Source organism: Lissotriton helveticus, chromosome 4_2 (genome assembly GCF_964261635.1).
Source record: "Lissotriton helveticus chromosome 4_2, aLisHel1.1, whole genome shotgun sequence".
NCBI lineage: Eukaryota > Metazoa > Chordata > Amphibia > Caudata > Salamandridae > Lissotriton > Lissotriton helveticus.
This window is the reverse complement of record NC_136064.1, coordinates 95436942-95451670: the sequence shown is the minus strand read 5'-3', so window position 1 is coordinate 95451670 and position 14729 is coordinate 95436942. Positions and strand designations below refer to the sequence as shown.

The window sequence follows — 14729 nt, the reverse complement described above, 5'->3', positions numbered from 1 at the left end:
CAGATCATAGATGTAAATTCACTTAACGACAAAGCTGCATAACAGGCTGCACAGACGTCTGTCCCTGGACAGGTCTCTCTGGCGTAATTCTCCTCTTGGCCCTCACGGGGCCAAGACACAGTGTGTATGATAAGAACTACTGTGTTGAAAAGCTGCAGCTGTGCTACCTTGTTACGTCTAGAACATCGGGAACTGTAGGTGACTAAGCCAAAAACAATACCACATGGTGTTATGTATTCTAGACGACCTTGTACGAAATGTAAGACTGTATCCCAAGAAGAGTCACTAAATAACAAAACAACATATATAGCTAATTTCTAAAAGAATGTCACAGAAACAAAAGCATTATGTGGGGCTGTGCACGCAGAGGCAGACTAAGCCGTCTAATCCACGAAGATAAAGGTGAACCAAAGTGGGCCCAAAAGGAAAATCACTACAAAGCCAAAAGAAGAAAATGCGAGGTAGAGACTTCTGGAAGAAGACATCCTAGGGATGGGGCGCCTAGGAAGAAATTGTCTTCAGGATATTATCATAGCAAGAAGCATCCTAAAGATAACAGCTTGTCAGATGAATTACCTAGTAAGAAAGTGACAGGCGAGATGCTGAACTCCCCCCAGGGGGTGCCTGGGGGGTAGGAGAGCAGATTTGGATTAGGATTTAGATGCAGATTTGGTTTCAAATTAGCATTATGACTCTCCCCACTGTGACCAGACATAATTCCATCCAAAAACTTATTTAAGCTACAAGGCTTGCAAAAAGTAAACACTGAGACTAAGAGTCAGCTTTTCAGACATTATTCTTAGAGATACTACAAGCCAAACCTTTGAAGAGAACTGTAGTTCAGGTAAAAGCATGAGCTTCCGTTCCCCTAAAACATGCTTTATGGATCTCGGAGTCTCGGACAGATGCGAAATTATAAAAATGAAAAAGAAGCTGCAACACTTAGATCCGAGATGATGCAAAAGAGAGGGGTTTGCCCGAAGTGCAATTCCAAGGATGTGTGAGAAAAGCCAACACCGGTGTGTTCAATGACCCTACTGGCAAAAACGGCAGCAAGAACAACCACAGCAACAAGCCTTTTAACTAACGCCTATAAATGCCCGCTCACTCAGAGACCGCTCCCCTTGCACAATAACACTGAATACATTTTACTTCCCTAAGTCTCACCTTTCCAAGGGAGCTGGAGCATTCACACACATCTTCAAACTTTACAGAAGGTAACAAAATGCATATAGGTGGATGGTAGATATGCAACTGAATAGATACAAAATCTTATTCAAGGTGAAACTCCACTTCTGATGCTGGAACTTGTCTTCCTAGAACAAGTCATCCTGGAATTACAAACTCATTGGAAGAACACTCTTGAGTCTGTTCCAAACACCACAAAAACAAGGGTAGCTACTCCTGTTACTTCTTGTATGGAAAGAGTAAATGTTTCTGACTCACAGTTTGCAAAATGCAAACAAATGGCCAATGGGGGAATTCAGGCTGCTCATGCTCCATCAAAGTTTTCCACACGTGCATCAAGGAAATTCAGTTTGCACTTTAGATTTTTAGGGTGCATATCTCCTTATCTCAGTCTTCCCCTGACGCTCGAGATTAGCAACAAATGCTGTTCTTCATATGAAGTCAGCTCCTCAGGCTTTGAAGTGGTTGGTGGTGGTGGCAACATTTCTTTCATAGCAACAGGATCTTCATCTTGGTGAATGGCTGCCTTAAGCCAGCTGTCAAGAGAAAGGACAGCAGTAACTACAGACAACGTTAGACCTACTTTAAGATCCAGGTCTCAAAATGAATGCAGACAAAGCATCACTCTCTCCAACTAACTATAGACATTTAGGGCCTCATTTATGAGAAATGACGCATCGCTGCGTGAAAGCAGCGATGCGTCACTTCTCAGTGCGCACTCCTTGCGTCATTCCTGATGCGTCATATTTACAGTATGACGCATCATGTCGCAAGGAGTTACAGGTACGTCAGTATTTCTGACGTATCTGTAAGCGCAAAAGTGACGCATTGCTGGAGTGTGTCACAAAAGTGACGCAACTCCAGCAATGTGTCCTTCCACATGGGCAAGCCCCATGTGAAAGGGCCTGCGTCAGTCTTACGCCTGCTGTGAGGCAGGCGCAAGATTTTGACGCAACAGCGTCCTAAAAGTGACGCAGTGAAATCTCATAGATTTCACTGCGTCACTTCTACGACCCTTCCTTGCGTCAATACGCCCCCCTTGCATACATTATACCTGGCGCAGGTATAATGTTGCGCAGGGGTTTACAAAGTGACGCATCTACCTAGATGCGTCACTTTGTAAATATGGCGCAACAAGGTGCATTTTTTACGCCACTGGTGCGTCACAAAAAGTGACGCACCGGCGGCGTAAAAGTGACGCACGGCCTCATAAATGAGGCACTTGGGAGCAGTCTATTCCAAAGACTGACAACCTTTTGAAGAAAATAAGTCTCACTGTGTCTGACTGTATCCCACCCGACAGTTGGACAAGCATTCCTTTATTCTGGGATGAATGAAAAGTCCTTCTTTCTTGTACCAAATGCCAGACTGCACAAGACATCTCTAGTAGTGCCCGAAAGACCAAAGGTGCAAGAACGAAGCAGGCTGACAGACAAATTATCAATGACTAGTGCATTATTGAAATACCTTTTATGGTTTTTTCAGAAGAAAAAAAAAACTAAACACTTCACCACCATATATTATGTCTAGAAGCAGGGCTTGTAGGACCCAGATACCTCTCTAGAGCGGCACAGAGCAATCTGGTGCGGGCATCTATTGAGTAACATCAGAATCACAGTTGTCTAAGTTGAAGACAGGTAAGCTCAGCAGAAATTAAATGGTGCAATACATATTGGTGTTAAAGGAAAAGGTGCTTGCAAACATATTTTTAAATTGAGATGCCCAGACCTTACTATTTTCTCCATGAAAAGAAATTCAGAATTCTAAGGTCACAAATCTAGATTCAAAAACCTCAACCAAGGGTAATGTCCTTTTGATAGCTTGGTCCACGGTTACATTTCTTTACTTCTTGCTCGAGTTCCTATGTTCCTGAAAGCGGTCACCAAGCTGAAATAGTTCACAGCAAGGATGATCCTCATTGCTCCAGACTGGCCTCATTGGTGGTGGCATTCATGTCTCCTTCAACTTTCATTCCAACCATGCAGGAGGTTTTAATGAAGGAGGAACATTTATTACAATATGTTGGACAATCCTACCATCACTAAACTTGTATTCCTGGCCATCCTCTAGGCCTCCTTGGCATCAGGTCACACAGGACAAGGATGCACCTCTCCAGAACTGGAGGACACATCTGCAGAATATGACATCCAGTGCCCGGTGGACTCCTCTGTAGTCCTCTTACCACACCAGTGTTACAGACCGGAGAGCAAGAATGCTTGCACTTAGAGCCTTTCCTCCACAAATGCAGAATACTCAGGCCCAGATACTGATGGTCAATTTATCAGCAAGCCTTTATCTGAACAAGTGGTGGAGTGGGCTTTAGAGAGGTATACAGAGGAGCAATGGAACAGTGCGGCATTGCTAACAAAAGAAATGTGCGTCTCCTCAGCTCATTAAGCGGGGAAGATGCCTACAATAGCACCGTTGTTCAGTAGGCTCCCATTCACCAGTCATAATGGGAACTCCAAAAGACACATTCGAAAATCCCAGCTGCCCATCGGTATAAATGTATGCACCAGTAGATCCCCTGAATGAGCCATCACCTTGGTCTCATAGGGATGGTAGTGAAACTTAATGGCAGTCCTTTGTTGGGATCTTGAATTTTTGGGTAACAGGGCATGATTATTTTAGTACTCTGCATCATAGGGGTGAATTAGAAGTGGAAACATGCATTGCCCATATGACTGATGGACCAATGAATGTCATCTCTAACTTTCATTCGTTCTGATAGATTGGGCTGGTTTTGCCTGTGTATCTGTGATTTGGGTGGCGATGGGAGGACATGTGGTGGTTGTGCATAAAAGAGTCTTACTATACTTCAGTAACAGTCAGTTGTGAAAATGTGGTGAGCATGGGGGCAGTGCATCTTCCATTTTCAGGTGTGTAATGGAGGAATGTAATGCTACTTGGATTGCTAGGCAGTTGCTTAAGTTTTGGAGCACACAGCAAATCGATCTTATTGCAACCAGGAAAAAGCAGAAATATAAACTGGTCTGTCCCCCAACAGGGAGTTCCTATTAGATGCATTTTCTGTGTTGTGAATCTTTTTACTTTATTGTGCATTTATCCCTCTCCTTTTTCTTCAGCAAGTGATCCAAAAGATTTAGAGCCACAAAGATCATGTGATTCTTGTGTCTCTTAAACCTCTTCACTTGTTAGAAAATCCTCCTATCTAGAATGGAGATCAATTACTTCACTAAAACCTTCATCTGCTGAGGTTGCATCATTGGAACTGAACACGCTAAACGTATCCTCATATGAGATTTCAACTAAACTGATTTAAGTTTTGCAAGCTTATATATTTAAGCAGGTGGGAGGATTTTGGTGTGCTAGCAATTCATCTAGCAAGAAGGAGGACATGAGTGCAGACTTCCTCAGCAGGGTCTATTCTATGATTTACAGATACAGATACCAGGGGCTAGATGTAGGTAATTCTATTTTACCACTTCTTAAATACCGAATTTTACCGATTCGGTATTTAAGAAGTGGTAAAATAGAGGGGGGGTATGTAGGTGTTTCAGAATAGGTAAATACCGAATCGTTAAGATTCGGTATTTACCGATTCTGTAAATACCGATTCGGTAATGCCCATTGATTCCTATGGGCCTTGAAGCCCATAGGAATCAATGGGCAATACCGATTCGGTAAATACCGATTTCAGCAAGGGTGCAGGGGGTGTCACTTTGACACCCTCTAGCCCCCCAAAGACGGGCATGTGTGCCATGTGGCACACAGACATGCCCTAAGGGCATGTCTGTCTGTCACATGGCTAGGTGTGCATGCACACATGTGCATGCACACCTGGATTCGGTATTTTACCACCCAATTGGATTGGGTGATAAAATACCGAATCTGTAAGGCTTTAGGGATTCTGAAGAGTCCCACCTACATCTGGCCGTTACCGAATCGGCAAAAATACCGATTCGGTATTTTACAGAATCTGTAAATTTACCGATTCGGTAAATTTACCGAATCTGTAAAATGATGCCCCTACATCTCAAATACCCATTTACCGGTCGGTAACGGCCGAAATCGGCCGTTACCGGTTGGTAAATGGCCTCCTACATCTGGCCCCAAATGTCCTATTTGCCACTCCATTAGTACAGTTTCCTCCAGAAGGCGAACAGTGTTTATGTCATTGTATTACAATACATGTATGAATCTGCTTCAGAGAGATATTACCCAGACTTTACAATTGGCAGCTTCATAGGCTGAGAAAGGTCTAAGGGCTAGATGTAGGTAATTTAGATTTACCGATTCGAAAATACAGAATTTTACCGATTCGGTATTTTCGAATCGGTAAATGCAATGTAGGTAATTATTTGGTAAAAAATACCGAATCAGTAAGATTCGGTATTTACCGAATCGGTAATTACCGATTCGGTATTTGCCATTCATTCCAGGCCCATAGGAATGAATGTCAATTACCGAATCGGTAATTACCGAAAAATTCAAGGGGGGCAGAGTGTCACTTTGACACCCTGTTGCATCCCTGATTAGTGCTGGTGTGCACATGTGGCATACATACATGCCCTAAGGGCATGTATGTCTGTCACATGGCACAGGTGTAAATGTGCATTTATGAATTTACATAGGAATTCCTTATTTACCACCAACTAATAGTTGGTGGTAAATAACGAATTCTTAAAGCCCAGAAGCACTGTTGTCAGTGCTTCCTACATCTCATTTACCGATTCTGTAAATACCGAATCGGTAAATACTGATTCGTTATTTACCGAATTGGTAAAAGAGACTCCTACATAGGAAAAGGCTTTTACCGGTCGGTAACGGCCGATTTCGGCCGTTACCGACCGGTAAAAACCTACCTACATCTCGGACAAAAAGGATACCTAGCTGCTTTTTCAAAATGCATGTAGTCTGCAGATCACGGTTCACTTTTCAAGTTGTTACTGGCTTCCTAATAGGGTGACCGAGTAAGTACTTATCAACCCTGTTCCATATTACTTGGTGGGACCTTCTTAATAGGCAACAGACCAGTTACACTCGTGTCCCTTGAAAGACCTCACATTAACCCCTTCACTGCGGCAGCTATTCCGCCGCAGTGCTAAGGGGGCGGGGCGGCCCTCCTGCGGCCGCATGCTGGTGACGGAACCGCTCCGTCACCAGCCGCGGTTGCGATGTGCTCATGACGGAGCGGTTCCGTCACGGCCTTGCCCGCTCAATGGAACGCTCAGCGCAGGCGCGGAATCCGCGCCGCGCAGGCGTGCCGAGCGGGCCGTGACGGAACCGCTCCGTCATCAGCACAGCGCAACCGCGGCTGGTGCCGGAGTGGTTCCGTCACCAGTAGGGGAGGGGTTAAAGATACTTGTCTTCTTTCTGTCAATCCAGCAAGACGAGTTAGCAAGCTTTAGGCTTTGACAGCATCTCCCTCAGAGTAAAGCCACCACATAGGAGTCAATGGTTCTGGCAGCTGCAGATTCCAAAGGAATAAATGAGTTACAAATGATGTCGGTGGTTTAGACAAAGTCATGTAATTGTATGAAGCACTAAAGGCATATTTGAGTAACAGATACTAAGGGCCATATGTATCAAGCTAAATAGCATTCGCAAAGGCCGAAATTCGCAGAATTTCGGCCTTTGCGAATGCTAATTAGCTAAATGGTATGTATGAAACATTTTCGCAGCAAAATAAGGAATCGCACATTTTGCTATTCCTTATTTTGCGATTGCACTTAAGGAATCGCAAAAATTGTGATTCCTTAAATGCAATGTATCAAAGAAATATTAATGCAAAAATGCCAATAAGGATTCGCAGATTACCACCAACTTCTAGTTGGTGGTAACTTGCGAATTCTTTTGAAAAAGCAATTTATTTAAAATTCAAAGGTGGCATATGACGCTCATACATGCCCTTAGGGCATGTATGTGTGCCATATGCCCACACATGTCTTTTTCAGGGGTGCAGCAGGGTGTTCTTGTGACACCCCTGCACCCTTAAAAATATTCGCAATTTGCGATTAGCAAATTGCTAATCGCAAATATCCCCTTCATTCCTATGGGCCTCCTGGCCCATAGAAATGAATGGGAAAATTGCGATTAGCAATTTGCTAATCGCAATTTAGGAATGTGAAGGAATCGCTAACAATAAGCAATTTCCTACATACATACCGTTTTGCGATTTCTAAATAGCGATTCCTTAAAAATCGCTATTTAGGAATCGCTAAACGGTATGATGATACATATGGCCCCTAAGATTTAAAGTAGCAAGATAGCGAATAATTGATAATTGCATTTTAAGCTGATAAATGTTAATATGTAATCCTTGACAGCATGGAATTTGGCCATCCAGTGTGAAGACTGCCCTCGAACCATGAGAGATTTCTTCATCCTCTCCTACAAGGTACTTTCCTTATCAGCCTTCAGGCTTTCACTTTGTGATTATTTCTAACCAATACTAAGGTATCACAGATGAGAATATACACAGCTTAGTGCATTGTTGATTCTAACACCGTATAACTATGCGAGCATAAAAACATGAAGTTGTGTACTATTTGACAAAGTACAACACACGCGCCTCCATAATATGAATATCCTTTACATTCTCCTTCACTGGATCTTTCACAATTTGGGAGTCCGTTGTCACCTTATAAATAGCGTTAACATTATTAACTTGCATGAAAGGTTGCCGAATACTATTTATTTAGTAGCACATTCTCCACATTGAAAATTGCCCAAACATCTGCCAATAAGGTGAATTTTCTCTGAACACTGCCCCTAAAAGCCACAATAGTTAATATTTATACAAATTGTCAGGTGTGAGGTAGTCCCTTGACACTGCTGCTCTTTTCTCATCTCTTCAGATAAGTGACTATTTTGCATTTGAACTTCATGTTTTCTATACGGATATAATTTTACTATAATCTGTAGCCGATCTCATTCTGGCAAGCGTTGTTTTAGGAGTTTTGTTTCATGGGAATTACAACTTTGAAAGTGGTTGAAAGCCCTATTCGGAGCCTGTGCCTCTTGAGGCCTCAACAATATATTTTTGGTCATTATGACAAGCAGTGTCTCCACTGCCCCCAACTTCTCAGTGAAACTTCTCAGATACAGGAGAAAGGCATATTTAGGATGCCATCAGAAAAGCAGTCTCCACAGGGCAGGCTGTGTGAAGTGCCCTCACCACACCCTTCAAGAAGTCACTCGAGTCCAAGAAAGTAACTATTACCAAAGCTGAAGCGCCAGACAAAGCAACTCTACAGAGAGCATGCCTTCCACTGCCAAAGAACCACTTGCTACGGTGAAGAAGATGCAAGACAAATCTAAAAAACCTTGGGCCCTCCCTAAGGGGAAATTTTCAGATTCATTGTCTAAACAGTTGACGAGTCAGATGCCAAAGACGCCATCAGCTCCTTAACCATCAGTAATTGCACCTGAGACCCATCAACGGGCAACTCATTATCAATTATAATATGGGCCCTGCTGCCACCTCTTCTGGCATCAGTGCTTACCTTGTCAATTTTTGCTTCATTAATATTGGAACCATCACCTGCTGCATCAAAATCCCTTCCTTTGACAGCTGTCTCCTCAGCGCCTGCCTCGTAGATGCTTACCTTGTCAATGCCTGCCTTGCTGCTGAATCCAAGAAAGGCTTCACAGACAAAACTTCCTTTACCGCAGTGATCTCTGCAGGAGGGAGTTTTTTTGCTTCTATCGCATACATCAACAAGCTTGTTTTTAGACAAGCGTTTGATGAAAGAGCTTCAATAAGGGAAAACATGAAGATCCATGTGGGATGTTCTACATTCCTGACCAGAGGCGCACCTAGAGTCAAATTTCAGGGGGGGGGGGGGGTTAAGAAAAAAATTCAGGGGGGGGGTGTAAGAAGAAATTTCGGGGGGGGGGAGGTGTGGGGGTGCTGATTCTTCAAGCAAAAGGCAGAGTGGAGCTGCAGGGGCCCTAAGAAGGGGTGAAAGCCATCAAAGCCTCAATAACAAGCAAAAGGTATTCAAAAGACCTGTGAAGTACTCGGGTGCGGCTGTGTGTGCTCTAAGGAAGTTGTCTCATTCAGGGTTGCCACACACGACAAGGGGGGGGGGGGGGGGGGACTGCAGCCCTTTGAGTCCAATGGGTGTTGCGTGCCTGGTTCTGGCCAACTGAATGTTAAATGTATTTCAGAAGATTACCGTTGAGATAATTTTCCTGCCAGGTATCACAAGGAAGAAGAGAAACAAACACAGGGCAGCTATCATCTGTACGTATGTATGCGGTATACTGATAGTACAAACCCAGTCAAAATGCAATGACGCACTCTGCAGTGCAAGCATAAAGCCAAAGAGTGATAGGAGAGGTAGCTGGTTTGTGGGCTAATAATGTATTGTGATGTAGTGTTCTGTTAATATTGATAAATACGATGACGATATACACCATGATATATGATATATGGAAGTATCATAACGAACGCGCACCTCCGTTGTAGGATTCACCTGATATGACCTCTTCCTCAACCCTGAGTCAGAAATACGTGGCCAGTTAGGCCTTGTGACCTAGACCCAAAGCAACAGATTGTCATATCCCAGGTGAGGGGACACGTAACCCTTAGACAAACTCACAAACAGGAAAACCCAGATCGATCCCACAGATAGGCAGCCACAGTGGTCTCAGGAGATTGGCCCCCAGTAAAACACGCTTGGCCCGAGCGGCGCATGTTCCCAAAACACCACAAAGTCAGATGCAACACTAAGTTAAGAACACTCAGCCAATCATTTTCCCACTCTGCTCCCCTAACGCCGTAGCGGAGTTCCAGTCAACTATGCCCCACATCCAGCGCTGGATGGACATGAACCATCTCAAGCTCAAACGGGCAAAACAGAGTCGATTCTGCCGGGGAAAAGTGAGAACAGTTGGAGCACTAACTTTTGGCCGGCGGAATTAGGTTCTCCCACTATACCCACCCCTTCGGTGAAAAGTCTGGGGGTGATCATTAATGCCGAACTTTCGCTCCGTGGACAGGTGGGAGCCGCAATCTCCTCAAGTGTCTATCAACTCCGAAAAGTTAGGAAAGTTGCCCACCTGTTGACTCATTCTGCCCTAATACAGGTGGTGCTAGCCCTCATCCTTATCACGGCTTGATTTTTCCAACTCCCATCTATCTGGGACTGCCAATTGGTCTACAAAAAAGACTTCAAATGGTACAGAACCAGGCAGCAAGACTGATTGGAAAACAATCCAAGTGGATATCCGTCAGACCAGTTCTGAGGAAACTGCACTGGCTTCCGATAGCCCAGCATGTAGCCTTTAAAACGGGTTGCCTAGCCTTTAAGGCTCTGCAGGGCAACAGCCCTAAATTCATCAGCAGCATGATCACCAAGCATACCCCTATGCGCAACCTCCGCTCTGCCCATCTCAGCCTGCTCTCTATTCCGACTTTTAAACGGAAGCGATTGGGAGGCTGCCGTTTCTCTTGTCTGGCCCCTAGACTCTGGAACTCCTTCCCCCTGACACTGAGAAACTGCGAAAACCTCCTAAGCTTCAGGAAGGCTTTAAAAACATGGCTGTTCGAGCAAGCTTACGTCTAGAAACCTCTCAATTGTAGCTTTTGGTCTTCAGCGCCATGAAACTCAAGGGTGTACGTGCGCTATACAAGCATCTATTAACATAACAAATCAGAGCAAAGCATGCCTACTACACGCATTGATCATGCACTACCCATGTCGGACATCTGGACACGTACCCACTAGCTCTGCATTGTGCCAACTCAGGGTCGAGACCGACTTGCGTTTTTTATCAAGTGACCAGATTATGACTCCATGACTAGGCCCAGATTCATGTTCTAAAAAGAATGCACAAATCTCTTTATTACACTTTGTGAATTGTATAAAATGATGGCCGAAAACAATGTACTTTGAGACAGTCTTCAAATCTCGACTCTGTTGCCTGCTTTCCCGGCCGCTGCATTTTATTAAATCAACTGTTCCTGTTTTGCCAAATGCCTCTTGTCAGTCATATTTTCAATGTAAATTCATTTTGGAGCAACAGTTCTTTAAAAAACGTGTCTCTTCACCCTTTTCCCTAAATTAGAGCAGCATCGGGGTGGTCCTTATGTTTACATTGATGTTGTTCCAGATGAAGGGTGATAGATGGAGGAGGCCTGGTGCCTTGTTTTTCCTTTTTGGCACTTATGATGGTGCCCTGGCTGCAGGTGTGATGAAAGTCACCAGAGATGGTGAGCTTGCCTGCAAGATAAGCATGGGTTCTGGTTGTGATAGCTTTGTAAATGGTGCAGCTGATTTTGAAGATGGTTTAGGCAGACAAGGGAAGCCAGTGGAGGTACATCCAGATGGGGATGGTCTGTGGCCATGAATGAGCTATGCTGTGGTATGTAGGATCCACTTAAAGGCTGCCAGTGTGGAATCTGGGACACCAGGGATGTAGCTTCTTGTGAGTTAGAGATGACTGGACCCTTTTGGTTCCAGATGGACTCTGTAGAACTATGACTTAAGTGTTCGGCGGTGGTGAATAGAGTTAATATTTAGAGCATTGATTTAGCAGTTACACGCACAGCAATACAGATGTGCAATACTAAGTTTCTTGTGTGGCACAGTCATTTATGAGTAGCCAGGCTGGTGAGAACGATACAATGGAGCAGGACTTTACCACCATCCATATGTGAGAGAACATGTGTTTGACCAGCAGTCCTCAAGTCGCTACCCGGAAGAAACTGTTTCATTTTCTTTTGTCGAGAGAGCTGGGCTGAGGCCAGCTTTATTTTCTTGGAAAGTTGTTCCTCGAGGGTGAGGTTAGTGTCCATGGTGAATTCGAGAGACTTGCCTTTAAGGAAAAGTTGTGTAGATCAAAGCTGTCAAGCTTCATGTCATTGCCCCAGGTGTGCATAGTTTTTTTGTTTGTTTTATTGGCAAATAACAGTAAATTTTGTTTGGGTTGAGCTTCAAATAGGCAGTGGGCAGCCGGCTCTGAATGATGTGCAGGCAGTGTTTGAGGTGTTGCATGTCTGAAGTTGAGAAGTCTTTCAAATAGAGTTGTGTATCATCAGCATATTGGTAAATCCTAATGATGTAATCTGTGATTTGAGCACTAATCAGCTCCATATGGAAACTGAACATGACAGGAGACAGTACGGAACCCTTGGGGACTCTGCATGTGATAGGGATCCTTTGAGATCTGGACTTGGCCATGTGATTTAAAGGGCGTCATTTGGAAAGGTTGGAGGAGAACCAGTAAAGGACATTGACGGTGAATTCAATGTGTGCATGAGGGTGAGATGGTCAATTGCGTATCCCTGTCAGCAGCTCAGTTTCCAAGAACAGGGAGTTTGTCTCTAGCAATTCATTAGGCTGAGGGGAGAATAAGACACCTTTTGTGAAGACAGGCCTGTTTTATCAAGTTCCTGCTTTGCTTCTTCACTCTTTGGAACTGATTATATGCGTACAGCTACGATGCATAATTACTATGCAAGGTTTCTCGGTCCTCAACAGCCACAGGTGTTATAAACACCTCTACCTCCTCCACTACTAATGCCCCCTGCTATGGTCAGGCTTGCTGTCTTTCAGCACTCACCCTATTAACCAACATCAAGTGAATGCAGACACCATTGAGGGCAGTAAAGAGCAACTGAGAAAGGCAAGTCGCTAGAGAAAGCACCGCCCTCACTCAACCTACCTCCAGATAAGATTACACAGCTTGGTAGAGACCTGTAAGAGGTTTGATTTACTTGTAACATTCAATGGAAGAGTCTGCTTCCTGATTGAATTCGTAGGGCCACCTCGATAGTCAAAGCCTTCCCCAATTTAAATCACATATTTGAAGAAGGGAAGAGGCTGATGTGAAACCGGGTTCTTATTTGGTGAAGTAATACGGTGTCCTCGAGTAGTCTTGATCTGATGAATAAATTCTTCAAAAAACAATATTTTGGAATGCTCTCTACACAGCAGGTCCAACATCTGCTACACGCGGAGAGTTCCTAACATCAATGGGCCTGATTCATAAAGGTAACTTACACTTTTGAGAAATGTACACTTTGGAGTGTGGTGAGTACTTTTCAGTATTCACAAACTCCGAGTGGAAATTTTCTACAAAAGTGTAATTTACATGTCTCCACACCCTGTGTATAGCAGTTGTTGTTTTACTCTTGCATGAGTGGGTGAAGTCCCTCCCTAAACCTTTTCCTGGCCCTCCCTAATCCTCTCTTACTCCTCCCAAATCTCATCGCCTTTTGTAGTAAGCCTGCCCCTTTTTTACTCCACTATCTTATGTCCCTCACACATTTACTACTAAAATGTATAGTTGCGTTTGTGGAGCTTCCTCAGTTGGGGCAAAGAACTCTGCACACATAAGTGTAGGTAATGCGGAGGCTTCAACTCTGCACATAGTTTGTGAATGGCACCATGTAGCACATTTTGTAGTAGGCTGATTTACAGCACGCACTTCCACTGGCTGGTCATCACTACCATGCAATACACAAAAAGTGTAACCCTCTAAAACAAACACCCTTCCTTTGTTACCGTGCTGTTGTCTCCCCCAATAATGGTCAAGGACGTATATCATAGTTTAAGGATGCGGAGGCCTCACCCACCCACCTAGGCTCCTTGCTTCATCACAGCGCCTGCTCCTCATACCGCTCACAAGGGCTTCTCCAACCATGGCTCATGGACAGGAAGGAACACTAAGAAGTTATAACTGTTGTTTTAAGTGCCCCAAGAGATATGGAATTGTGTCTGAATTTATTCCTGTGAGTGGACTATCCACTAGTGTACCATCTCCTCAAAGAGAACACAGGGTCGAAAAAAGGTTTAAAATTACCTGAATGGGGACAAATATGCTGTATTTGGTCTCCTTCAATGTAATTGTATAACAACACACAAAGAGAAAGGTCAACATATTGCAGGCTTCCCCATAGCCCACACCGGGTGTAGACAGGGCCCCACTCAGTAAACTCCCTTATAGATACCTTAGGGAATATGGTGGAGATACAGAATGAGGAACAAGTGTGTATAGAAAGAGTAAGTAAATATTTAGATGATAGCTGCAAAACCAGTCACTAAGTGAAAGATCTGGTTTCATGGAAAAAAACAAACCTCTGTCTTCGGGCTGACCTCTATATGACATAATGTGTATTTTTTAAGTCCACCTTCACAAGAAGGGTTTATAGCAGGTGGGTATTATTACTTAACTTCATGAAACTCCTTTTTTCGACTTCTAAAGCATGAAAGGCTAAGTGGGCCTACCTGGTTTAAAAACCTGTCTCTGCTGTTTATATTGAACACATTTAAAACATCTGTAACGGTAGAGATTGCTTGGCTTTCTAAAGCTACAGTCTTGATAACTGTATTGAAGTATTTATTTAGCACTTTATACTCCTATATGATGGGCAGATAGTATTTATTTATTTATTTTATTTATTGGTTTGTTACGCGCCGGCATCACACCCGAAGGTGTATCTCCGCGCGGTGCTGTGATGTGGACAGAAAGAGGAGCCTCCACCTAAAATAGTACCGTTTTTAGGCGCTTCCTGAAAGCTGGGTGACTGGGGCACTCTCTGAGGGAGAGGGGGAGGCAGTTCCATA

At 43.9% G+C, this 14729-nt stretch overlaps 1 protein-coding gene across 4 annotated transcripts in view; it reads left to right on the top strand.

The window, feature by feature from the left end:
- The window catches only part of TEX11 (testis expressed 11), an 853291-nt gene that overhangs the window by 664704 nt on the left and 173858 nt on the right, over nucleotides 1-14729 (top strand). For all 4 annotated transcript variants that reach the window (XM_078640006.1, XM_078640005.1, XM_078640008.1 and 1 more), the window contains one exon: nucleotides 7479-7549. In XM_078640006.1, coding sequence (XP_078496132.1) covers nucleotides 7479-7549 — 71 coding nt within the window. The remainder of the gene's footprint in view (nucleotides 1-7478; nucleotides 7550-14729) is intronic.